The 25,131-nt window shown below is 41.8% G+C and overlaps 1 protein-coding gene across 1 annotated transcript; it reads right to left on the reverse strand.

Moving 5' to 3' along the window:
• Positions 1 to 24,843, reverse strand: URAD (ureidoimidazoline (2-oxo-4-hydroxy-4-carboxy-5-) decarboxylase). The gene is made up of 3 exons (XM_072132982.1): positions 24,735 to 24,843; positions 22,792 to 23,205; positions 1 to 1,314 (listed from the first exon to the last, which is right to left on the reverse strand). Exons 2-3 carry the CDS (start codon positions 22,964 to 22,966, stop codon positions 959 to 961), a joined length of 531 nt encoding a protein of 176 aa, XP_071989083.1. The 5' UTR covers positions 22,967 to 23,205; positions 24,735 to 24,843; the 3' UTR covers positions 1 to 958.
• Between the last annotated feature and the right edge of the window lie 288 nt (positions 24,844 to 25,131).

The following is a 25,131-nucleotide window of genomic DNA, read 5'->3' on the forward strand; positions in this document are numbered from 1 at the left end:
ATATATACATCTGCCCAATAGCTCATTCTACCCTCTACATTGAACCAAGCATGCATGTGTATACGGATGTCGAGAGGAATAGCTGCGGTAGTGAATAAATATCCTACCAATCACTACTGAAGCTGTATGTACACCTTATAGCAGATCTAAGTGATCTGTAAAATTTTAGGACTTGAACTTATGATAGAAGATTACAATGTCAGTTTCAATAGGATTTTAATTCACTTTAATTCCTTATTAAAAATTATTATTTTATCAAAACTTGCTGACAACAAATCAGAGCTCAGACTTAATTTTATAATCTGCTGGGAAATCTGTTCACTGATTGGTTGCTATCAGCCACAAAGATAACTGCAGCAACCAATCACTGGGGAGGTTTTATTTCATATGCTGCTTATGGTAGATTAAACCTGTGCGCTGATTGGTTGCTATAGACCACACAGATAACCTCACTATGTGGTCCATAGCAACCACTCCTAGTGAAACCATTATTTCATATTCTGCTTATGGAATATGAAAGTTGTGCACTTGGTTGTTATAGGTCACATGGGAAATGCTCTATATTTTCCCCCTTCATTGTACGGTGGCGCATGTGTGTGCTCACCGTGCCGCAATCGGGCGCCATAGGCTATTACGGGGAGATATATCCCGAACGCAAGTTTGCGACTGGATATATACTTCCCCACAACATTCATGTAAAAGGGGCCTAAATCTTTTATTTCTTATTTTGCTTATGGAAGATTAAACTTGTGCACTGATTGGTTCCTATAGATGACAAAGATAACTTCACTTTGTGGCCCAAAGCAACCAATCACAGGGAAGCTTTTGTTTCATATTGTGCTTTTGGAAGATGAAAGCTGTGCTGTGATTGGCTGCCATGAACAATTTTTGACAGCAGTTACAATGTCCCATTTCTCCACAAGTTTTCTCTTACGTTCATATAAAACAAAACTAGCAGTTACAGTTTGGTGGGCAACAGAGATCCTTTACATAATATATCTTGTATTCTCAGGTGACAAATCTTTTTAACCTCATCAATGCCTATGAGTAGTTCTACAGATGGGTCGTTCTGTAGGCGGGCGCTCAATTCCCTCATTATTTTATCCTTGTCGGCCATTTTTGCACATATCACAAAGGGAAACCCAAACTTCTCCTTGTACTGTGTGTTCAGAAGAGTCAGTCGCTCTCGTTCCTGAGACGTCAGGGATGTGAGCCCGGCTCGTCTCTGCTCCTCCTGCGACTCCATTGTCAACGTCCCACTTGTCAGTTCTCTCCCGGCCAGGTCGGGGTGACACCTTAAAATCCCTTCTTTTCCTATGAGATGAAAAAAACACAAAAACAAAAAAATTTGAAATTGTGAGATTTATTGCATATGTTAATCGTGGTTTGTATATACAGACAGTCCCCTACTTAAGAATACCCGACTTACAGATGACCCCTAGTTACAAACGGACCTCTGGATGTTGGTAATTTACTGTACTTAAACCCCAGCATACAATAATCAGCTGTAACAATTATCAAATGTGTCTGTAATGAAGCTTTAGTGATAATCCTGGTCCAACATTTTTAAAATCCAATTGTCAAAGAGACCAAAAATAATTTGGCTAGGGTTACAATTATAAAATAAACAGTTCTGATTTACATACAAATTCAACTTAAGAACACACATACAGAACCTATCTTGTACATAACTGCCTGTATATGGATATTTTCCATGGTCTCTAGTACAGCGGAGGTCTGCCCATAGTGATTGCTGCCAGCGAGGCCTTTGTTAGTAGGGTTGTGATTATATGGCAATAAAAACATTTGGTGACTACACTGGGTAACCAGGAGAATAATGCAATAAGGTTGTGGAATTTATGGCTTCCCTCAAGCAGAGACAAGATAAGGACTTGAGGATATTTCCAGCCTTTTCAAGCTGAGCCCTGCAAAGGCTTTGATGTGTTTCAACCTACAGAGCAACCCCATTCTTATTCTGTTCTGTTTGGTGGAAGTGCCCCGGAACTATTGTTGGACACTGGGAAATATTTGCTAAAGTAACTGTATGTTTTTTCACTGTCCCATATAAGAGGGGGTTGTTGATAACCCATTGTTTGCCAAAGTGACCGCCAAAGCCTTGTTCACACCCGCTTTTATTTTTACTTTCAACAATAGTTCTCCATTTTCCAATGACATGTAATAAGATTTTGATTTTCCAAAAGATTTTGTCCATGATGTGACAGATCAAGAAATTTTTTTTACTCTTTTAACCGGTTAAGGACCAGGCCCTTTTTTTGTTTTTTCATTTCCATTTTTCACTCCCCACCTTCAAAAAAACTATAACTTTTTTTATTATAAAGAGCTCTGTGATGGCTTATTTTCCTACGTTACAAATTGCACTTAATAGTGACGGTATTGAATATTCCATGCCGTGTACTGGGAAGCAGGAAAAAAATTCTGAATGCAGTAAATATGGTGAAAAAACGCTTTTTCCGACGTTTTCTTTTTTTCTTTTAATTTTTACTATTTTTCAGACTCCCTAGGGTACATTAACCCTAGGTTTTCTGATCGATCCTATCATATACTGCCATACTACAGTATGGCAGTATATGGGGATTTTCCTCCTCATTGCTGATAGCAAATCGTAATGAAAGGGTTAAAACGAGACAGCCTTGGGTCTTCGTAAGACCTAAGGCTGTCCTGGAGACGGATCGCCGTTTCCCGATGACATCACGGGGAGTGACGTTCCTCAGCAAGATGGCGGCGCCGGCATCTTTTTGAATCTGCCGGCAGCTAGCACCGTTTCCGGGTGTTACCGCTAAGTATTTGCTGCAATATGCTATGGAGAGGGCTCAGTCCATGTAAGAAATAATCTGGAGCCGCTTACACATCTTACTGTTACTGTTAAAGGAGTATTTTCATTATGATGTATCCACAGGGTATTTCATAAACACATAAAAGATGGTCCCACCTCTGGGTCCCACATCTAGGCATATAAATAGTATACAGTCCAGTGCACAGGATCACTTTTAATAAGTCTAAATTGAAGCCTATTGCAAAAAGCAGCCCAGCCATATACAGCGGAGATCAATATTAGAGAACAATGTATTATTACTTGATTTCTACATGGATCAACAATTGAAGGATTTTTTGTGAGGGTTACACCATGCAACTAGAACAGTGTTTTACAAAGAAATATGCAAAATATAAAGTATATCATATCAGTATTTTGCAAGAAATGTGATGATCATAATTAGAGAACAGCAATGACTGTAGAACAGAGAAAGATTCTAACAAAATTGTCTGAAGGTTATAACAGAAGGAAGTGCACAGACTTTTGCTTTGCCTTCAGCACATCTGTCACATCCTATGACATTACTAGTCTCACTGCCCTGGTGGGATTTTGGTCTAACCTTCAGTCAGTCTCTTACACATTTATGTGACTGCAGTGGGTTTCTTGGCCATAAGTTTGTCACCAATGATTTTCTCAGATGTTTTCTATAGGGTTTAGATCAAAACTAATGGTTGGCCATTTCATTGGCTGATTGAGTGAAGAACACAAGGAAGGAACCACGTGCTGTTGAAGAAGGATCTGATACACCCTTACATTCACTCTGCCATGTAGCTGTATGAGAGGTCCAGCTCCTACTGCAGAAAACATTCCCCAAACCATGACACTTCCACCATCACCTTTCACTTACTTCTTTACACACTTTGAGTTTAGTCTTTCCCCAATGTGGCGATAAACCCAATGTTTCCCATCATATCCAAATAAGTTAAACTTGCTGTCATCACTAAAATGAACTGTGGACTACATCTCCTTTGTCCACACAACATTCTCCTCAGCAAAGGTCTAGTCTTTTGATTCTTTTCGCTAATGAAGGATATGGGCTTAACAGAGGTGGCTTTTAATCCTAACACTCTTAAATGTTAATACATTGTATGACAAGACAGATCCTTACCCTGTTCAATGCTGTACTGGCAAACAATTCCAGCTACAGGGTTAAAACGATTACACATGAAGATTGTCGAAATTATCCTCTTCTCTCTTTACTCATGTTAGGATACATTCACATACATTCATATTTTTGTGGACCATTTACTGAAGTGATTTATTGATGCATATTTTACTTTCTGTGCAGCTAAGAACCACAGACATGCTCTTCTTTGTCATTCTATACACGGGAGTATGTGTTATTAACTGCCACTTAGGTGATCGTGCCCACTCAACAGGTCTGTCAGCTGTGTCCTCTGTTTCGGACACACCGACACCTTGGATTTAGCTTTTGTTGGTTGCACAGCTTGTGAAACGTCAACAACTATTGCCTGTTAAGCATGTCCACTGTGACCTTATTGAGGGATATAGGGAAACAGCGTACAGGAGGTATGGGCGGGTGCTCGGCCCTATATGAAGATCGCCGCTGAGTCTTCGCCTCTTCCGGCCCGCAAGCATACATTATGACGCGGCAGGGGCCGGGGCTCTGCTGTGGACATTTCTGTAAATGAGGGCTCTGCTGTGGACATTTCTGTAAATGGGGCTCTGCTGTGGATATTTCTGTAAATGGGGCTCTGCTGTGGACATTTCTGTAAATGGGGGCTCTGCTGTGGACATTTCTGTAAATGGGGGCTCTGCTGTGGACATTTCTGTAAATGGGGCTCTGCTGTGGACATTTCTGTAAATGGGGGCTCTGCTGTGGACATTTCTGTAAATGGGGGTTCTGCTGTGGACATTTCTGTAAATGGGGCTCTGCTGTGGACATTTCGTTAAATCTGTGGACATTTCTGTAAAGGGGGCTCGGCTGTGGACATTAAAGTGGTACGGGGCACAAGGTTGGTTTGGACGCTGGGAGCCCTAGTTGTGTGTACAGCCCAGAGTTCATGGGACACTTAATCCACCATTGAGCGTGCTATATCTTCTGATTACGCTTTCTGGGTTATCTTAGCAAGCGCCACCAGCAGGGCAGAGCAGCGATGCTGGCAATGGCTGTATGCAGCAATCCCACACTTTCGGCTGTGAACTGCTACTGTTGGTATTGCAGATTATACATTATTCACTGTCCTTTAGCTGTCCCTGGTGAGTATTATCCCAATGGACGTTACACAGAGTATAACTCGGTTTCTTATAGGAGTGGAGATGGCCGTAGGGATAGGGATAGCACTCACCAGGGAATTGTACTATCAAATAGAGTAACATAGAGAGTATCACCTGTGTGACACCACAAGACCAGGGATATTACGAGCAATGTACCTGTGTGACACCACAAGACCAGGGATATTACGAGCAATGTACCTGTGTGACACCACAAGACCAGGGATATTACGAGCAATGTACCTGTGTGACACCACAAGACCAGGGATATTACGAGCAATGTACCTGTGTGACACCACAAGACCAGGGATATTACGAGCCATGCAACTCTGTGACAACACATGACAAGGGATAAAACAAGCCATGCACCTGTGTGACAACACATGACCAAGTGTATAACGAGCCGTGCACCTGTGTGACAACACATGATCAAGTGTATAACGAGCCATGCACCTGTGTGACATCACATGACCAGGGATATAACAAGAAGTGCACCTGCAAGCTACTAAAATTATTAATGCTGTTTTTCATTTTACTAATAATAAAGGCATAAACTTCCTTTAATGATAACTAAATAAATTTAGAGTACAGGTGGTCACCTACGTAAGGACACCCAATTTACATGTTACCCCTAGTTAAAGAAGGACCTCTCTGACCACTGTGACCTCTTGTGAATCTCTGGATGCTTTCCTCTAGTCCCAGGCTGCCATGATCAGCTGTAAGGTGTCTGTAATGAAGTCTTATTGATAATCCTTGTTCCTATGGCAGCCAAAAGTGCTGAAAATCCAATTGTCAGAGGGACAAAAACATTTTTTGTCTGGAGTTACAATTATAAAATATACCTGTTCCGACTTAAATACAAATTCAGCTGAAGAACAAACCTAAAGAACCTATTTAGTAAGTAACCTGGGGACTGCCTGTACAACCTTCTCTGACAATTTGGGTGAACATTCTGTATGTGTGTTATGTTTGCATTGGAGAAATTAGTATTTTGTTGTTTGTTATAAATAATTGTAATTCTCTGTGTAATAAAAAAAGGAAAAAAAAAACTCCAAAAAACAAATAAACGACTGGAAAACAACTAATTAAAGGGCAATGTACGAAGGAAATGGAAATGAAGGTTTCTCTGTTATTACATGCTTGGCTTGTACTGACTGCAGGGCGATTGTGATAAACAGGATGCCTGCGCCTGCAATGTGCCTGAAGCCGCCTCATATTCCTCCTCACTGCTCTTTGAAATTCAGATTTAGAGGTAAGAGTAAGAAATACCTGAACAAATCCCGAGGCCCTCAGAACCAGAGGTAGGACCCTAGTGTTGGGCTTCATGTGCCCTCATAGGTCAGATCTTAAATGGGGGCTAATAGGTTGGGAAGTACTGTAAAGGGTAATTCTCCATCAGCAGGGTAAGTGATTCAGAACATTGTGGATCCAAAGCTGAAAACCTGAGCAAACACTAAAAGCGGGATCTCATATCCCCAATTTAAATGGAGCGTTGGTTGCACACGAGCTCTGCTGCTCCATCACAGACTGATGAAGATAAGTTATTGAATCGTTAACTATCCCCCACTAGTTTTGCAGAGGTTAAGAGGCAGTACTCATGTGTGTGACCGTTACTTCATTCATACTATGGCCCATGGGTGGCCCATGTCCGTATCATAATCCACAGCTCGGTGGCATCTTTGGCATCTGTTCTTATCATGGTAAGGGTGTCACTTTTGGCATCAAGAGCCAACTAAGATTTGGTAATTTATCATTATCCGGCTCCTTGTGACAGTTCTAGGTCTGTCTTTGGAGCTCCGCTGCCCACAGATGTATTAAATTGGCTTTGGGCCTTGATAAATCTGCTGGCAGTGTCTTATGCTATGGGGGTTATTTGCGTCAGTCACATAAAAAGTCACAAAAAAAACATCAAAAGTCACAGAACATAGACCAAGGGAGGGACTGGAGTCAATTTGTGCCAAAATGTTTGCCTAAATGGAAAGTCACAATACATGAATTCAGTCCTATTTTGAAAACTAGTCTATGCAACTTTAATGAATTTGGAACAAGCAGGGTCTGTGTGATTTTGTTCATTTGGTGCAATGAAAAGTCAAAAAACAGCATTTGTATCAGCTACAAATCAATGTATAGACAAAAAAAACCTCTTATTTCTCATTTAGAATGGCAGGGGTAAGCTGTAGGTACCGGGCACCAGCTCAGGGTGAGCTGGTGCCGGTACTTACTTTCGTTAGTGTTATAAACCGCGGTATCGCGGTTTTAACACTTTTTAAACTTTAGAGCAGAAGGGGCTTCGGCGCTGCACACGACCGTGCGCGCGCAACATCTCCGCTATTTCCTGTGTAGGCGCGCGCACATTCCCATGCAGCGCCGTAGCCTCCTCTGCTCTAAAGTTTAAAAAGTGTTAAAACCGCGATACCGCGGTTTATAACACTAACGAAAGTAAGTACCGGCACCAGCTCACCCTGAGCTGGTGCCCGGTACTTACATCTTACACCGACCATTCTAAATGGTAGGTTTCCTTTAAAGGCAGTCCCAAACTTGGGGGGTGGTTTGGGTGGTCATGGTCTCCCTAAAATACCTGTTGAGGCTCAACATGTCCGCATCATAATCCACAGCTCGGTGGCATCTTTGGCATCTCCCCTGTGGACAAATACACTAATAAGAAAATTGTGATTATGGGAATACCTCATTAAATGGTGGTGTTGAACGTAGACTGACTTGTAGACCCTAGATGTTCAGGTCCGATTTCCAATAAGGAAAGGAAGAAAAGTCACTTACACTGTGATTACATACACACAGGGGAGGTTGGGTAAAGTATATCCTGTTAGTAGTTTGAACATTGGCTGGACAGATGGTTTACAACATCAGAAGCAGGAGGTGACCACACACATTCAGATAACTATTTGCATTAGTTAGTTACATTATCAACGGCTTCATTCAACAAGGGGGTATAATCAGAATAAAAACCTAATCAGCCAGACCTCACTCACAAGATCATACATTATTGATATTGAATAATTACATCAGAAAATTAAGAACTATAAAATGTCAGAAGATCAGAAGATTATCTTGTCTAGAGAGGACAATGAAATCCTGTTCAGTTATTCCTAAAATCTAAAACGATTTGGCAAGTTCTGTGCAGCGCTGCATAATCTGTGTGCGCTATATAAATAAAGGAATTATTATTATTATTAAAAAACTTCCATAGATCTTCTCAATGTCTTCACATCTTGGCAAACAATATCAGCCTGATATATGATCAGTTGATCGTTACTGATTCAGTTCTGTAGGAAGCCTTATTGGGCCATTTAGCCTCTTATATTCCAGCCATTCATACGAATGGTCAATTAGTGCTAAGTAATGCACGGACAGGCCGGATTCATCGGATCGGGAGTTCTATCATTTTACGATATGGCTCCTAATAATCAGGCAGTTCCTCAGTCAAGATGAGTGAATCTATTTGGTGGTTCTTAGATTCAATACAAATCTAGAATTTTTTAGGCATCAAAGTTAATCCAAACCTTTTTTGCTCCGCTTTGGACATATCTTTTAAAATGGCGTCTGCTACCGCTGTCATTCGTCCCGACGTTTAGGGAAAGGGAACAACAGAGGAAAAATGAAAAAGTTGTAAAAGATTAACTTAACGAAATCATAGTTATTTATTATAAAGGAGTTTTCAGAGCTCTAAAGGGTGTTTAATACTAAAAAATTGGTTCAGACCAATTCATTTCTTTTGAAAAGTTCCACTAAGTTTATACAAATCAAGTCTTGGATGTCAAATCCTTAGACATATTAGAGATTATCAAAGCTTTCCCAGTGTCAGGTCCAATGTAATTTTTTTTTTGTAATATCTCAGTAATAATAATAATATTAATCTCTATTTATATAGCATCATCAGGTTACATAGCGCTTTACAGATTCTGCAGAACATATATAAATGAAATAAGACATTACAGAGTTACAAACAGTCATATGCAACAATAGGAGTGAAGATCCTGCTCACAAGAGCTTACAATCTGTCTCAATGGTTTCAATGATTCATTATTTACATTTTTTAGACAAAAATTTAAAACCAACTTGCTGGAAGCTTCCTGAAGTTGCCCCAGAATGTGAGTGAATGTTACCATGTGATTGATCATGTGCAGGTCTGGTTCAATCAGGTTTAGAAAATCTCATGGATTTGGGAAATGAATTTCGTAATATTCGCATTGGAATTTTTCTGCCATTCCTTAGATGTCCATGAGAGTAAGACATGGGGACAGCATTCCAGACTGGTCTGTACAGTAAGGAGGACATGAATATGGAGCATGGCCTCTCCTACAGGATGTAATCTTTGCTTTTCTTCCCTTTCATCCTCTCCATTTCTCCTCCTCTTTTGTGTGGCAAGGTACTTTCTCTTTATTCTTGGCCCTCTCCCCTGCTCCTCCTCTTCCTAATCTGTGACTGATTCTTTGGAAAGAAGGTCTTTGCCTTTGTGCATCCCTAATTTGTGTTATTCAGCCTGCTGGCAACACCTTCCTGCAATTGATGGAGTGAATGAATAGCAAGGGGAAAAAAAAGTTCAGTGAAACAGACGTTGACCTAGAGCCAGGTCACTTTGTCAAGGTCTTCTGGGTGGAAAATTGATTCCAACCTAAATATTTATTTATCTGCTCTACTACAAGGGATTAGACGCAATTGGCCATTGATAAGAAGAGAAAAAAAAGTGACTCTTGTTTGTTTCTATTGACCAATAAAGGAGGATTTAAAGGTCTCACAAATGACACATCCACAATCCACATGATAGAGGACAAATGTCTGATTACTGGGGGTCTGACAACTGGGACCCTAGGTGATCACATAAACAGGGATCCAATTATTTGGTGCCCCAGAGATCAGTGGTGGTATGCAATAGATTTTCCCAGACTGGTTGTAGTGGGACTAGAGATCAGGGGAGACTAATATTGTAGGAGAAGTTGATTTTCCCAAAGAAACAGGGAAAAGCAGGATTCTGGCCAGCTCAATGCACCCAACCATATCCCCTACTAGTGTTCATAATCTACAAAGCTATAATAGAAAAGGGTGTCAACTGTTGTGTATTAAGGCCCTTGATATAACTTAACATGGGGTCCTAGAAATGCAAAATTTGCCCCTGCAGATTTTTAAACAAGTAATCTCCAAAATGAATCCAATGGGGTAGATTTATCAAGCTGCCTAAGAGTAAGAATGTGCTTAGTTGCCCATGGCTGAGCTGTAATTGTCCTCTTATTACCTAACAATAATTGTAGCATGTGACTGTTGCCACCAATCATTGGTCCTGACCGCCTACTGTCTATAGGTGCTCTGAACATCTCATATAGACAACCCCTTTAAGAACATAATTATCTGATTCTAGTCCAGCGTTGTTTTCTATCTTTTCTCATTTCCATTTGTCCTCATCTTTATGTATTATTGAATGCACAGCACCATGAAATTAACGCTGATCTATAAATATAACTAATAAAAATAATATAGACAAATATCAGTGACTTATGCAACATAAATGTATAGAATGTATTATTTATACTTCCTATCTGACAATGGTGATACAACCCTGGATCATGAAACTGTGAATTGTAAATTCTACAGTCTTCATTTTTAAAGAAATATCCAGACAACCTGTGCAGGCAGCATCCAGACATCCTTATAGTGGAGGTAATCTAGTGTTTATGTATAGAACTTTGTGGAATACGGGTTAGGCAACTTTCTTTGAAACCAGTCGAAATGTTGCACTCCTAGTGAAGCACAGGTTTGTCCCAAACAAGGTTATATGGCCAAGTACATGAAGTGTTAACCTCATTCATATTCATTAAGCGCCATGAACTAAGGTCTGGCACAGAATTCGAGTATTATCTGTGCTAGTTTCCATAAAGACATGTCTAGAATCAGGTACGCAAGTTAAAGTCAAATATTGCTGCTAATCTCATGTCTTGTATGCAGGGATGAACCCAAACTCATTGCTGCCTGAGGCGAGATACGGAATGTGTCCCCCTCTGCCCCATCCAGTAGTAATATACTGTATCTATTTTTTTTAGTAAGTGGGTTCTCCATGCAGTGTCTCACATGGATGCTGACATCAGGTATGAAGAGACACTGGGGGGACATTTACATAAAGTGTCGGTGTCTGCACTGGCTTTATTACCGACCTGCTCTCGGAAAGAAGATACACATTTAATATTGTGGAGCTGTGGACATACATTTCTGGCGCCAAGACCATGTTCTGTCCCTGGGACCAAAATCTGTCCCGAGCACCAGAAATGTGTCCAACAGTCGGAGCAAAACCACCGTTTTGAGTCCCTGCTAGACCAAATTTCTTCTGGTCTACTTTCCGCCAGTTTATAGCACCCAAAAATGGCTAGGACACATATTAATTGTGTCTGAGTTTCCACTCCACCAAAGACACGCCCCTTTTGAGAGAAGAGTCGGAGCAGGCGGAAAAAGTCATTTTTTCTGGTGCCGCCAGCTAATAAATATGCGTTGAGGGCGCCACAAAACTGGCGGAAACGACATAGTAAATGTCCCCCACTATTTTTAAGTGTCAGGCCCTGCTTTGTAGCAGATAACTGCGCCTCTGATGTTGTGCAAGTGCTTCCTGCTGTGGAGTCATGGGACCTAGTTTTACCTATCTATGATCCCCTCAGAAAATGGGTCATCAGAGAAAGTGAGGTTCTGTGGTCGTAGGTGGCCATGGATTGCTAGAAGAAGGTCTTGTGAAGCATCTGGCCATCTAATGTGCATGATAGTCCTCCAACATATAAATCTATATCCTGGATTTCAACATGTCCAATCTTGTTGTTCTCAGCGGAGATAACTTGCCACCAGAAGTATCTTTTATTGGCTGCTTCCTCTATTCTGTACTTTAGTGACTGACTTTGATACAAAGAGATCTTAATAATAATAATAATAATAATTCTTCAGTTTATATATGACAAATTGGTCCCTGTCCCCATGGGGCTCACAATCTAAACAACCTACCAGTATATTTTTGGAGTGTGGGAGGTAACCGGAGGACCCGGAGGAAACCCACGCAAACACGGAGAGAACATACGAACTCTTTGCAGATGTTGACCTGGATGGGATTAGAACCCAGTCAATAAAAATGGGTTTAACCCAACAAAAATCTGTTGTGTAGGCTTCACATCATCAATTTATGAAGGGGATGTCCTTGTCTAGGAAATTTATGGCACATTTACCTCTGTGATCTACTTGTATCTTTTGCAAGTCCCTCAACCAAATTTCAAAGATGGATTTTATTAAGAGGTGGGTGCGCATTTGCGTCTCTATCCGTTTATTTCTTTTGATGTTTCTTTGGGATTATCTGACATATTCACAGCTCATCTATCTCAAAAATGACTTTCCACTGACCCTCCATTCCGCCCATTGATCACCTTCCCAGGTCACATGGATAGTTGTCTGTGCATTTGTGGCCACTTTGTATTCAAATCTATGGGGGTCCTGTAGACACTTGTAGACACTTCTACCATGCCGATGTTGTGAGCATATCTACAGGGAAAAAGTTTATATAGATTACCTACACATGGAGGATGGGGCCTATCAGTGGTGTCTATATCTACAGTATATACAGCAGGGTGTACAGCTCTCAATTGGATAATATTTCTGTTTATGTGACATTTATGAGTTTATAGAGGATAAACCTCCATATAGATAGTGAGCCGAATGTAGACAGATACTGATATGCCTAGTAGAAATCTTGTGGAATATGATCTATAGAGGATCTTATAGATCCCAAACTAATATTTACCTCTATGAGGACGCAACGTGTAAGGGCACTGCAATGTTTTAAAGGGCACCCACAATGTCTTCTTCACCACCCTAGCAGATGCTGGAATGGCTGCATATAGTAATACTGAACAACCTTCGGCAATTGGTATTTTGGGCTGTCGTGGACCCGGACACCTTGGCAATCCTTATGGCTGCTGCATTGGTAGTTGTGGTCATGTGAGCAGGACATGAAGAAACCAAAAAGCCCATTGCCTCTAAAACTGCATAAACTCTTATCCTCCTCAGGGGCAGGGTCTGTGTAAATTGTATGTAGTGGGAGTAGTTGCAGTATTATCCATTCAGTATGTATGTACACTAGTAATGTAATACTAAAGCTGAACATACATGAGATACCAATCAGATATTTATTCCACCACCAGCAATCTCTCCTATTTCTTCCATATAAGTGTACACTCACTTGATTCCGTCCTTAAAATCCAACATACCCCATCCGTTTTGCCATTGTAGATATAGCATGAGGCATTCATGTCTAACCTGACCACTAGGAACTCCCGCGATTTGGAGAATGTATAGCCAAAGGTCTCCTATATTTCACACTAATCAGTCTTTGTAGAGAATAGAGTACTTAATAACTGGTCTTCGGGGTCCTTTATTTAGTGGGCAAACACATGTGATGGAAGTATCATGGAAAATTGTATAATTTTTCATCATGCAAACAATAATATTAAATTGCCGAAATGGGAACACCCCTTTAACACAAAGGCTCACTGCCATTTTCTCCCTGTAGTGTAGATGACTTCTAGGCCTGTTAAAGGGATTTGCCAGGAAAGTAAAATATGTTATGTCACCAGGGCCCACTAATGCAGAGATTGGCTGTAGGGGGTCCTGTGACCCCAGCGAGTGGGCAACAGATGACTACTGTAACCCTATACTTGAGAGCTGCAGCAGAGTAAGTACATTTATTTTACTACCTTTAAATAAACAGATTCTTCTTAATGTTTATGTTCATCTTTTACTTGGATTACAAGCAACCCATTGTAGTGAAAACTATTTTTTCTAGATTGACCTAACAAATCAAGTAACAGAAAAAAATCTGGAAAAATAATGTTTTCACGTCACAAGTATCCCGGGGACCGTGTCAGGACCCCACTACGGTTCCCAATGGATCAACTTTCTGGACTTTTTCAGATCCTTTAATCATTACGAATATTGATCCTGTTCATGAGTAGAAGTTATGACAATCCTTTATATTGTCTCTGTGTATGTCTATGGTCTTAGTTATGTTACATTAAGCTCTTAGAAGCAGAAGGGGAGAGAGATCTCAGAAACAAGTCAAAGCTTTGCTGCTGCCTTCAGTACAAAGTAACACAATGCCGGCAGCGCACAGACAGGCATTAGGGGGTTTATTGCTTAATGCACAAAGGTTAATCACTGGTTACTTGTTAGCAAGTCACCTGTCTAGTCAGAGCAGATTCTTAACCCTCTAAGTGCCAGGAAACAGACATCTCTGATGAATTACCTAGTTAGTAAATGGGAAATGTATAATGAATAAACTACTTCTTCTGCACAATTAAATATAATTACCCATGAGATCCCAACACAGCTTCCTAGTGCTGCTCTGGTTTGTAAACCAGCATCCAGCATGGAATCTAATATATTAGACAATGGGGCACATTTACTTAGTCCCGACAGTTTTCAGTCAAACTTTGCACCTTCTTTTAGGTGCAAACTGCTTGCACAGGTATTTAAGAAGTTTCTGGGCCACATTTGTTTTGCACGCCGCCCTTTTGTGGCGCGGCTGCATTAGGCATTGTGCGCCAGATTTATCATGCAAATTCTGATAGAATTATGTCACATGCCCTATGTTAAAGGTGCACCAAAAAAAAAGTTGGTGCACTCTGTCGGAGCAGTGCAGGGGGCGCCACACTATACACAGGTAATCTGCATTTAGTGCAGTTTGCCCTGTTCTTGGTAAATGTGCCCCAATAAGTTTTGATAATATGGCACAGACTTAGAATAATACAAACACTGTTACACATGTTGCAACAAACTAGCTCATTTAATGAATACCCATCAGGTCAATTTGGCACCCTTAACCAATTCTGTTGCGACATAATGGTGGCGGTAATAAATGTGACGCAAACTAGGAACACACACCACCATGACCCTTAAGGTGCACAGTGTCCAAAAGTGTCTGACAAAATGCAACCACAACACAATTGTGGCGCAAACACATAATAAGCTCCAAAGTGCTTTTTTTCCATGCAAACAGAAAACTGGCGCAGATACAATAATTTACCTTGCTTTTTTGTGCATATTTTGTGCGAATTCTCCTCCAGAAATTCTACTTCCAATTGCAGTAGCATTCGAGTCAATTAGAAAAAATAATGTAGACAATGCATTATTTTTAAAATCTAGATATTGGGGCAGATTTACTTACCCGGTCCGTTCGCGATCCAGCGGCGCGTTCTCTGCGGTGGATTCGGGTCTGGCCGGGATTCACTAAGGTAGTTCCTCCGCCGTCCACCAGGTTAAGTTCGCCGGAGGCGCGCTGGAATGCCCTGAAATTCACCGGCCTATACCTGGTGAAGGTAAGTGTAATTTTTGCGACACATTTTTTTTCTTAAATGCGGCGGTTTTTCCGAATCCGTCGGGTTTTTGTTCGGCCACGCCCCCCGATTTCCGTTGCGTGCATGCCAGCGCCGATGCGCCACAATCCAATCGCGTGCGCCAAAATCCCGGGACAATTCACGTACAATCGGCGCAAATCGGAAATATTCGGGTAACACGTCGGGAAAACGCGAATCGGGTTTCTTTATAATAAAGTCTATTGGCTTGTAAAAATCTGGAAGAAATCCACATGAAATCAACAAGTAAGTTTTGATGTATTGATGCAGATTTCATGGAGATTTTTCCCAGAAATTAGGGCACATTTACTTACCCATCCTGCACAATCCTCGAAAGTGCGTTGTCCGACGATCATGCACTGTGCCATGATTCACTAAGGTCGTGCGCCTGATATCCTGCATGTCTCGCTTCCCCGCTCAGGTCCTTCGTAGTTCACCTTCTTCTTCCTGGTGCATGTAAGTGCTTGTTCTTGCGGCACAAACTGAATCTTAAATCCTGCACTCAGTCTGAATCAGTTAGATTGTCGGACGACCCGTCCCCCGATTTCTGTCGCATGAAAGCCAGCGCAGCTGCGTCAAAATCCGATGCGTGTGACACAATCCCTTGTTAAATACCTGTCCCAGAGGCGCAAATCCTAAAAACCTCGAAAATCTGACGAAAGTGTGGTCCACGGTCTCTTAGTAAATAAGCCCCATTATGACAGATCAAAGGTGTAAAAAAAGAGGTAATACACCTCATGCATCGCTTTATGCATTACTATGGGAGATTGAGAAATAAGAGAGCACAGTGCTCTCCTATCTCTGGTTCTCTCATAGACAGTGAATGAGAGTGCTGAATATACCCCAGCGCTGTGCTCTGCAATTTCCAATACTCTCATACTATGAAAAGAAGGGGCAGGACACGTTCTCTACCCACCGCTCCATCCATAAATTCAAACGGGATCCTTGATTTCTTGATCAGTGTGGGATACAAATAGCCGCAAATCAGGACAGGAATAGTATAATTTGGCCTACATTATTGTATATTGTATAATCCTGACCATACACAGTAGAAATCAATGGGGGCCTTGAATTAGTTGCCGTTTTTGTGGCTAGCTCACGATCACCCAAAACGGTTGTGTGCCTTACCCATCTTGTGTCTTTCCACAGTACAAAAGGTGTAGTCTATAAAATAATCTCACAAATAGGCAACAAAGTGCAACGTCCAATATGGAAAAAACGACAGCACAGAACACATCATTCATACATGTCACACTCTTTATCAGAATCAATAAAACCATCAGGAAATAAGAAAGTCTTCATTAATACGTCATTTCCTTTCACTGAATGTATTAATGAAGATATTGCTATGGATTGATGATTTTATTGATTTCAATGGAAAGTAATGAAATGTTGCACATGTGATGTAATAAATTGCCGTAAGCGCTGATAAGTTCGGGTGCTTTACCTTTTTTCATACATTTGCTGCTACAGTACAATTCTGTTCTGTACTCATCCGTGTGGAAGTACCCATAAAGGGGGTTTCTCACCTAGACGATGACATACCAACACTTGATGATGGATGCAGGTCCTGCTTGTGGCAGCGGCACATATCTTGAGAATGATGATCTACTGTGTACTGCGCAGGCGCTGCCACTCTCCATTAAACTCTATGGGAGCCCCGAGCATATAGCCGTGGAGATTTTTATTTTTCCCCTACACTTGTATGTATGCCTGACTCTTGCTCAGCTGCAGAGAGAATGGGGCTCAGCAGTGATAGGACACGCGGGTCCAAGAGGTAGGATATGAACATATGTCATAAATAGTCTACACGGGAAAACCCTTTTAAAGGAAACCTACCATAAGGAATCTACTAGCAGAAGTAGATCTGATGGTAGATTCATCCTGCCTGTCTCTGCCCTAATCTGTAATCTAATAATCCTGGAACATAACCTAATTTGTTGAAAACGTTATTTTAGTAATATGTAAATTAACTGCAGAGGCTACTGGGGCATGGAGTAGCTTACATCCCAGTGCCCTGCCAGGCTAGTACACGCCCCAGTAGCCTCTGCAGTTTGTTTACATATTCCAAAAATAAAGTTTTTAACAGGTTAGGGTAGCTTCTAGGATTATAAAATTACAGATTAGGGCAGAGGCAGACAGGAGGAATCTACCAGCAGATCTACGTCTGATGGTAGATTCCTCATGGTAGGTTTCCTTTAAATGGTGTGTTTTGGTCACTCTGGATTTCTTATGCATCATGTCACTGGAATTGTATGTATCTCACCCACTATGCTGGTACCTTATTACACTGCAGGATTTTCCAGGATAAATCTATGGGACAGATAGGTGAATGATACAGACGGTTAATGATGTCACCTAGACTGCTAATGCTCATATGGTCTTGTTGGGATATTTTGGAGGGTGTAGGGATATATATCCACTCTGGACTCTCCCATATTTACCAGGCTGCAGAGCTTCTGCAAAATTGGACTCCTAATACAGAACCCTCACCGGGACAATGAACTATGTAGCTGAAATTGGCTTGTAATGTGACTTGTAATCTTCAACAGTTTCTGTCTGTGAGTTAGATGTTGCCTTAATGCAACTCCTGCTCCCCCTCCCCTCTCCATAGAGCTTCTAGGTAATCTGACACCACTGTGAGCTTCTGTCCATATTGCTAGCAAGGCAGAGTTTGGAAAAGCAGATTTGGAGAAAGGAAGATGATGCAGATAAGTGGAGAAGGAAACAATTTCCTCTGATAAGATACATTACAAAGTTTCTCATAATCACCTGTACTATCGATTTCTGCAAAGTTTGTTAAAAGGTTACGGACCATTTAAATCATAACTTCTATTCTGGATATTGTATTATTATGTTGTAAAATATTTCTGCTACTGTCACCTCCATTAACAGATACACACACAGTAGACAATGGACTGTACATCCCGTCAGGCCTGCGCTGGGCTCAGTAAGTGGCTGGTCACAATCAATTTTATGGCAGCACTTACGCTAAACCAGCGCCGAGTGTAGAACATCCAGAAAACATTAACTTAAGTAATTGCCGGGGATGTAATCAATTGTTGGTAATGGATACAATTAGCCAGTACAACTATAACACCTGTCATCCTGTGTTATGACAACCCACCCCCATTGTATATAGGTCAGTACCCCGACTAGTGCTGTATACCCCAGCGCTGACATTATACCCCTGCCCAGCACCATCTACGGTGTCATCATGTTGTACACTATATTCGGAGTCGAATTATTTGGCGGCACAGATCATCTAGTGGAATTAACCTATTGTTTAGCTAGCAAGTATCATCACAGTGTAGCCTATGGAACCCAACCAGTCTCATATAAAGGGCTCTAAACACCCACTGCAATACAATGGCTTGGCTTCTAAAGTAGCGGATTACAAATTTGGGGCGACAAGGAATATTGGGGCACATTGACTAAGGGCTTTGCGCATGTTTTCTGTCGGACTGTGCATGTTCTTTCTAATGTGTCTGCACCCCAAATTTTGTTGCGTGCAACCGTTTTGTGGCACGGCTGCACTAGGCAAAATGTGGCACAGCCGACTGTGCGCCAGATTTAACAGGCAAAGTCTGTTGCACGCCCTATGTTAAAGGTGCACCACAAAAAAGTTGGTGAACTCTGTCGGGCCTGAACAGGGAAGCGACAGATTCATGATTTGTGGTTGCACCGAGCATTATACACGGGCAGAGCACTTTGAGTTTAGTTTCCTATATTCTTAGTAAATGTGCCCCAATTTGTCAAGGGCTGCACTTCTCTCCAAATGATAGAGCAGGGAATCACTTTGGCATCATGTGAAGAATAAGACTTATGTACTTGCTTCTGCTATCAGCCAAATTCTGGGGGGCACTGAACTCCACTAATCTACACTAAGAAAGGATCCTCTATATCGAAATCTGGATGAAACCTATTAAGCCTAACTAAATTAATATGGGCAGAAGAGGTAATTATGAAGCTCTTACTAGTAGTTATCACTCAGAGCCGGGTCCTATTCCCATTGTCCCATCATCTGCGTGCACTGAACATCCAATTGCCATAACAGCAGATTCTATTGCATTAGGAGGATTGGGGTCACAGCTACTGGAAACTTCTCGCGTCACTTATCTTCTGGATGATTATATTACATATTACAGTTCAATACCCAAAACTTTGTCTCCCCACTCGCAGATACCAGGGGACATTTAGGTTGGAAATCTACCATGAAAATCCAGAATGATAAACCATGGACATTACTCATAGATCCAGACACCGTGACTGTGGTAATCTTCTTATATTTGTTATCCATGGTCTCCTTCCTTCTAAAATCAACTTTTTAATTATGTTAATAAGTCAGAAGGGCTTTGGGCGGGGGGTTACCTCTGCGCTATGGCTTCACAGGCTATTACACTGTCTACCAGTACTTCCCCTCCATCTGCATATATACCCAGGGTAATGGGGATCAGAGAGGCTGAGAACAAAGTTACTTTGCCTTAGTACATAATGTACATTATGGGGTCCAACGTTTGCAGCCCCACATGGCATTTGAGAGATTGGGGCTCATTTACTAAGGGTCCGTGGATGCACTTTTGTCGGACTTTCCGGCTTTTTTGGGTTTTGCACAGTTGTAACAGGTATTTAACAGGGGATTGTGTCGCATGCGATCGGATTTTGGCGCAGCTGTGTTGGCTTTCATGTGAGGGGGCGTGCCGTCGGACGATCTGAATGATTCAGACTGAGCGCGGGATTTAACGTTAATATTGTGTCGCAAGAGTTAGCACTTACATGCACCAGGAAGAAGAAGGTGAACTCTGTCGGACCGGAGCGGGGAAGCGACACATGCAGGATATCGGGCGCCGATCTTAGTGAATCGCTGTACTGTGCATTATAGACGGACCATGCACTTTCTGTGAACTTCTCCGGATGGGTAAGTAAATGAGCCCCATTGTCTTCTATTCCCTATTGGTAGTTTACAGATATTAGATCTGGTAAATTGATTACAATATATGGACTCCACAGAAATAAGTGGTGATATTTTCAGATAACCTTGGGTTAGGGGAAATATCTTTATAGGCTCTAAGTGTATGTCTGCTTCTAAAAAATCTGGACACTATTAACCATTTTGTATTTCATCTATTCATCACTACTTTAATTTGCATAACAGACACTTAGCGCCACCTATCTGCAATATCGGAAACCTCCCTTAAAGGACATCTACCACTGGGATCAAGGATTTTATACCGAGCACTAGCATACTGATGTGTGCACGCTCTTGTGGGATCTGCTCTTCTTGGTTTCTTATGAGCTTGTTTTTAAGAAAAAAAAAGGTTTTAAAATGATGCAATTCAGCGTGAGGGGCTCCAGGCTCCATTGACACCAATAGAGCCCAGAGGCCCCCAGGCTAATTTGCATAATTTAAAAAGACATTTTTTTGGGTAAAAAACAAGAAATAAGAAGCTTTAACAAGAGCAGATCCTGCCAGTGGGGACACACACCATTATGTCAGTGCTTGGTTTACAATCCTTGATCCTGGTGGTAGATGTCTTTTATAGACGTTCAACAAACTTTGATGGTAAAGTTCTATGGAGTCCATTGATATGATTTTGGGGGTCCCAGTAGACATACTACCCTTTTCTTATCTCCGATTCAGAGGATGGGGTGGGGAGTGACGGTAGGAGGTATCAATCCATATTCGTACAACCCCTTTAATGAAACAAAGAAAAAAAACAGAATCTGAGAAATAAAAGTTCAAAACCTAGACAACAGTCAAAAGAATTAGAGGAATTAGTGGTACAAAGTCTGAGTATCACCACATTTTGATGTTTGTGAGTGAGAAATAAAAATTAAATAAAAATAAATAAATACAAAAAATAAATGTTACACCATGGAGTAAGAGTGACATCTAATGTTTTATGCAGATACTGCAGAATTTCAACATTGATAATACCTACAGTTTAGTAACTGCTAACTAATCTTCAAGGAAATTGATTGTTTGATTTCCATTACCATTAACCCATTACCTGGCTGACCTTAGTTTTGTTTTCATTACTATACAGGGATATTGTGATGTTCTTATAGGGCTTATAGGGCTGTGATTGATCGCTACACACACTAAAAGTCAAGAGACTCTCTGAATTACACAGATTTATAATATTTCATTAAGTGAAGTTATTGCACCCTAGTTATCATACATTGTTAAACTCCAATCCATATAAGCTCTGCCTGGAGGCTACAGAGAATAATGGATGAGGATCCAGTGGTGGGGAGAGAGATTGAACCTGTGTGTCCATAAGCTTAGTAGATGGATATTCCCACCCAAAGCGAAGGAAGAGAGGATTTAATTCTGTACAGGGTATGTCCAGGCAAGTGCCGGGCCCAGAGCTGCTTGGGGGGGGGGGGGGGGGGGCTGCAGTATGCTGCTAGCTATATACTGGCGTGGGGCTTTAGTGTGCTGGATACCTATATATAAGTGGGGAGGGAGCCTCAGTGTGCTGGCTACCTGTATGAAGGGGGAAGGGTGAGCTGCAGTGTGCTGGCAACATATACACTGGGGGGGCTACAATGTACTGGCTATTTATTTACTGGGGGGGGGGCTGCAGTGTGCTGGGTACCTATATACTGTGGGGCTGCAGTGTACTGGCTACCTATATACTGGGTGATGATTCAATGTACTGGCTACCTATATACTGGGTGGGGCTTCAGTGTACTGGCTACCTATGTACTGGGTGGGGCTGCAGTGTTCTGGCTACCTATATACTGCTGGGGGAGTGATGCTTCAGTGTGCTGGATACCTATATACTTGGGGGAGGGGGCTTCAGTGTGCTGGATACCTATATACTCGGGGGAGGGGACTTCAGTGTACTGACTACCTATATACTGGGTGGGGCTGCAGCGTACTGGCTACCTATATACTGGGGGTGAGTGGGGCCTTATATGATGAATCCATAGGGGGTGAGAGGGTGCTGTAAATAGAAATAACCATGAAGGTGCTGTTTGAAATGATAAACTAGGAAATATTTAAAGGAACAGGAGACTGTTCACTGCAATGGGGCCCACAAGATTCTGTCATCCAGGGGCCTACTGAAACCTGGAGTCGACCCTGATTCTGTACCTGCTTGCCATATACACAGCTTCCTACTGGCAAGACCCGCTGGGTACAGTAAGCCTGAATCCAACTCTAGGAGCTGTATGCTCTTTTGGTGGGCACTATATGTAAAATATAGGCTTTCTACTATCAGCTTACTAGTGGGGGTGATGGGTGACTAACAAAAGTTTTGGCCCAGAAACACCTTTAAAAAAGTTCTCTTCTCAATACAAGAGACAACACTCAGTCTGCCTTCTTACCTGATATCGGAAGAGATTCAATAAATTCATGAACCCCGTCCTCCACCTCACCAAAGCTTGAAAATGGCCGCCTGGACCACACCGCCGCCGTAATAATTGGACATTTCTCAATGATATTTCCGAAAATATCCAGGAATTGCTCGTAGCTCATGGAGTTTACAGCGTCCAGATTCATCTTGTGCCCCAGCGACAGGAACTATCCGTAACTCCTCCGGACAAGTGCTCAGGCTCTAATATGTAGTTAATAAGTTTAATTTTAACTGATCGTGGACCCGTGGTGGAACCGAGGTCACTGACTCCAAAAACTACAAGCTGTAGTCAAACTTTATTGTTTCACAGGTTGACAACTGAACAGTGATGTTGGATAAGCAGATCAATAGATTTGGATATTCAGATGTCTGTTTAGTGGCAAAACTGAAAAAAACACATAGAAGCAATGAGAACAAAGTACAGATATTAACAATCTAGAATCCTGTCCTATAATACATTTACATGCTTATACATCACAATATATGTCAGGAAGTCCACTTATAAAGCATTATTAATCATAATTCTTTTTATATAGCGCACATAGATTATGCAGCACTCCACAGAGTTTGCAAAATCAGTCCCTGTCCCCAATGGGGCTCACAATCTCATCAACCTACCAGTATTTTTTTGGAGTGTGGGAGGAAACTGGAGGACCTGGAGGAAACATTACAGTAAATTAAGAGTAACTAGGTTCATAGACTACAACATTGGCGGTCCAGTGGCAGCCACAATCGGGCAGCTTAAGAGTTGGTACCCGGTAAAAGCTACAGACAGTGGGGTACATTTACTTACCCGGTCCTGTCCCGATCCCGCGGTGCGTTGTCCGACGAGGATTCGGGTCTGGTGCGATTCACTAAGGTCGTGTGTCCAATTTCCTGCAGGTGTTGCTTCCGCGCCGAGGTCCGCTGGAGTTCACCTTCTTCTTCTCGGTGCATGTAAGTGCTTGATCTTGCGACACATTTAGTTTTTTAAATTCTGCTGTATTTTCTAATCCGTTGGGTTGTCCGACAGCCAACGCCCTCCGATTTCTGTCACGTGCAAGCTGGCATTGATGTGTCACAATCCGATCTTGTGCGCCAAAAACCCAGGGCAATTCAGTGCAAAATGGCGCAAAACTAAAATATTCGGGAAAACCCGACGGAATCGCGGTCCGTGGACCCTTAGTAAATGTGCCCCAGTGTGTCTTCTGCCAAACCAACAGCAGCAGCAGCACACCACTGTGTCACCACACACATCAGCACCCCTACTGTAGTATACCCTATACCAGTGATGGCGAACCTTTTAGAGCCTGAGTGCCCAAACTTTAACCAAAAGCCACTTATTTATTGGAAAGTGCCAGCACAGAAATTGAAGCAGTAATGTATTTCTCCTTGTTCTTTGACAACTTTCAACTTTCTTTGTTCTTGGACAACTTTCAATCGTTCAGCCTCCTAAAGACACCAACGGAGTTGAAAGGAGGAGGGCAAATTCATCTATCACTGTAGGAAGGTTCTGCAGGAAGATTCTTTGAGTCCTGTCTGGTGAACTTCATGCTGGGGCGATGGCCGGGTGCCCACAGAGAGGGCTCGGAGTGCCGCCTCTGGCACCCGTGCCATAGGTTCGCCACCACTGCCCTATACATTTCTGTCTAGCCAGTGTCTATGTGTTATTGTGACTTGTATATTTTCATACAATAATTGTTTCCCAGTAGGTAATGTAATGTTTTGTGCTGTATTACAATGTCCCTGGTTTGTATGCATCCAAGGAACTAGTAACATGTAAGAACGCGCCTCTCAAGGTGTATTTATGTATCTGGAAAGTTAACCCTGTGTCTAACTATGTAACAATCACGGAACGCTATGTACAAAAGAATCTCCCCCAGGGGATTGAGTTGTAACGTATTATATCGTATCTTATTATTTTACACTTCTTACCGGCTTTGGTCTTCATAAGGAATAAAAAGAAGAAAATATATGGCGTTTGCAATAACTAAGATGGAGAGTGTCTGATGTCCCCAAATTGCAGTCTCAAAATGGCGAAAACTCCCACATTGCATTTCACCTACAACCAAGAAGATTGTCATAGATCACATGACAATGACGTTACCAGTGACAATTACATAATTTACAACTAATAAACCATAACAGCTGACAGCCACTAGATGGCGCACTAACTAATGATTAAACAGTTTAATTTGATCACCATTGCTTTGCCCAAATTCAAGGGCAGAACAGATTTTACACTGACTTTTTTTCCCCTATCTTCCTTCCCCATCCAAGATCTGGAACTGTCAGACTTTTGAGAGTTATACAATTGCATTAAACAATTCAG

The sequence above is a fragment of the Engystomops pustulosus genome, chromosome 2 (assembly GCF_040894005.1).
Source record: "Engystomops pustulosus chromosome 2, aEngPut4.maternal, whole genome shotgun sequence".
Taxonomy (NCBI): Eukaryota; Metazoa; Chordata; class Amphibia; order Anura; family Leptodactylidae; genus Engystomops; species Engystomops pustulosus.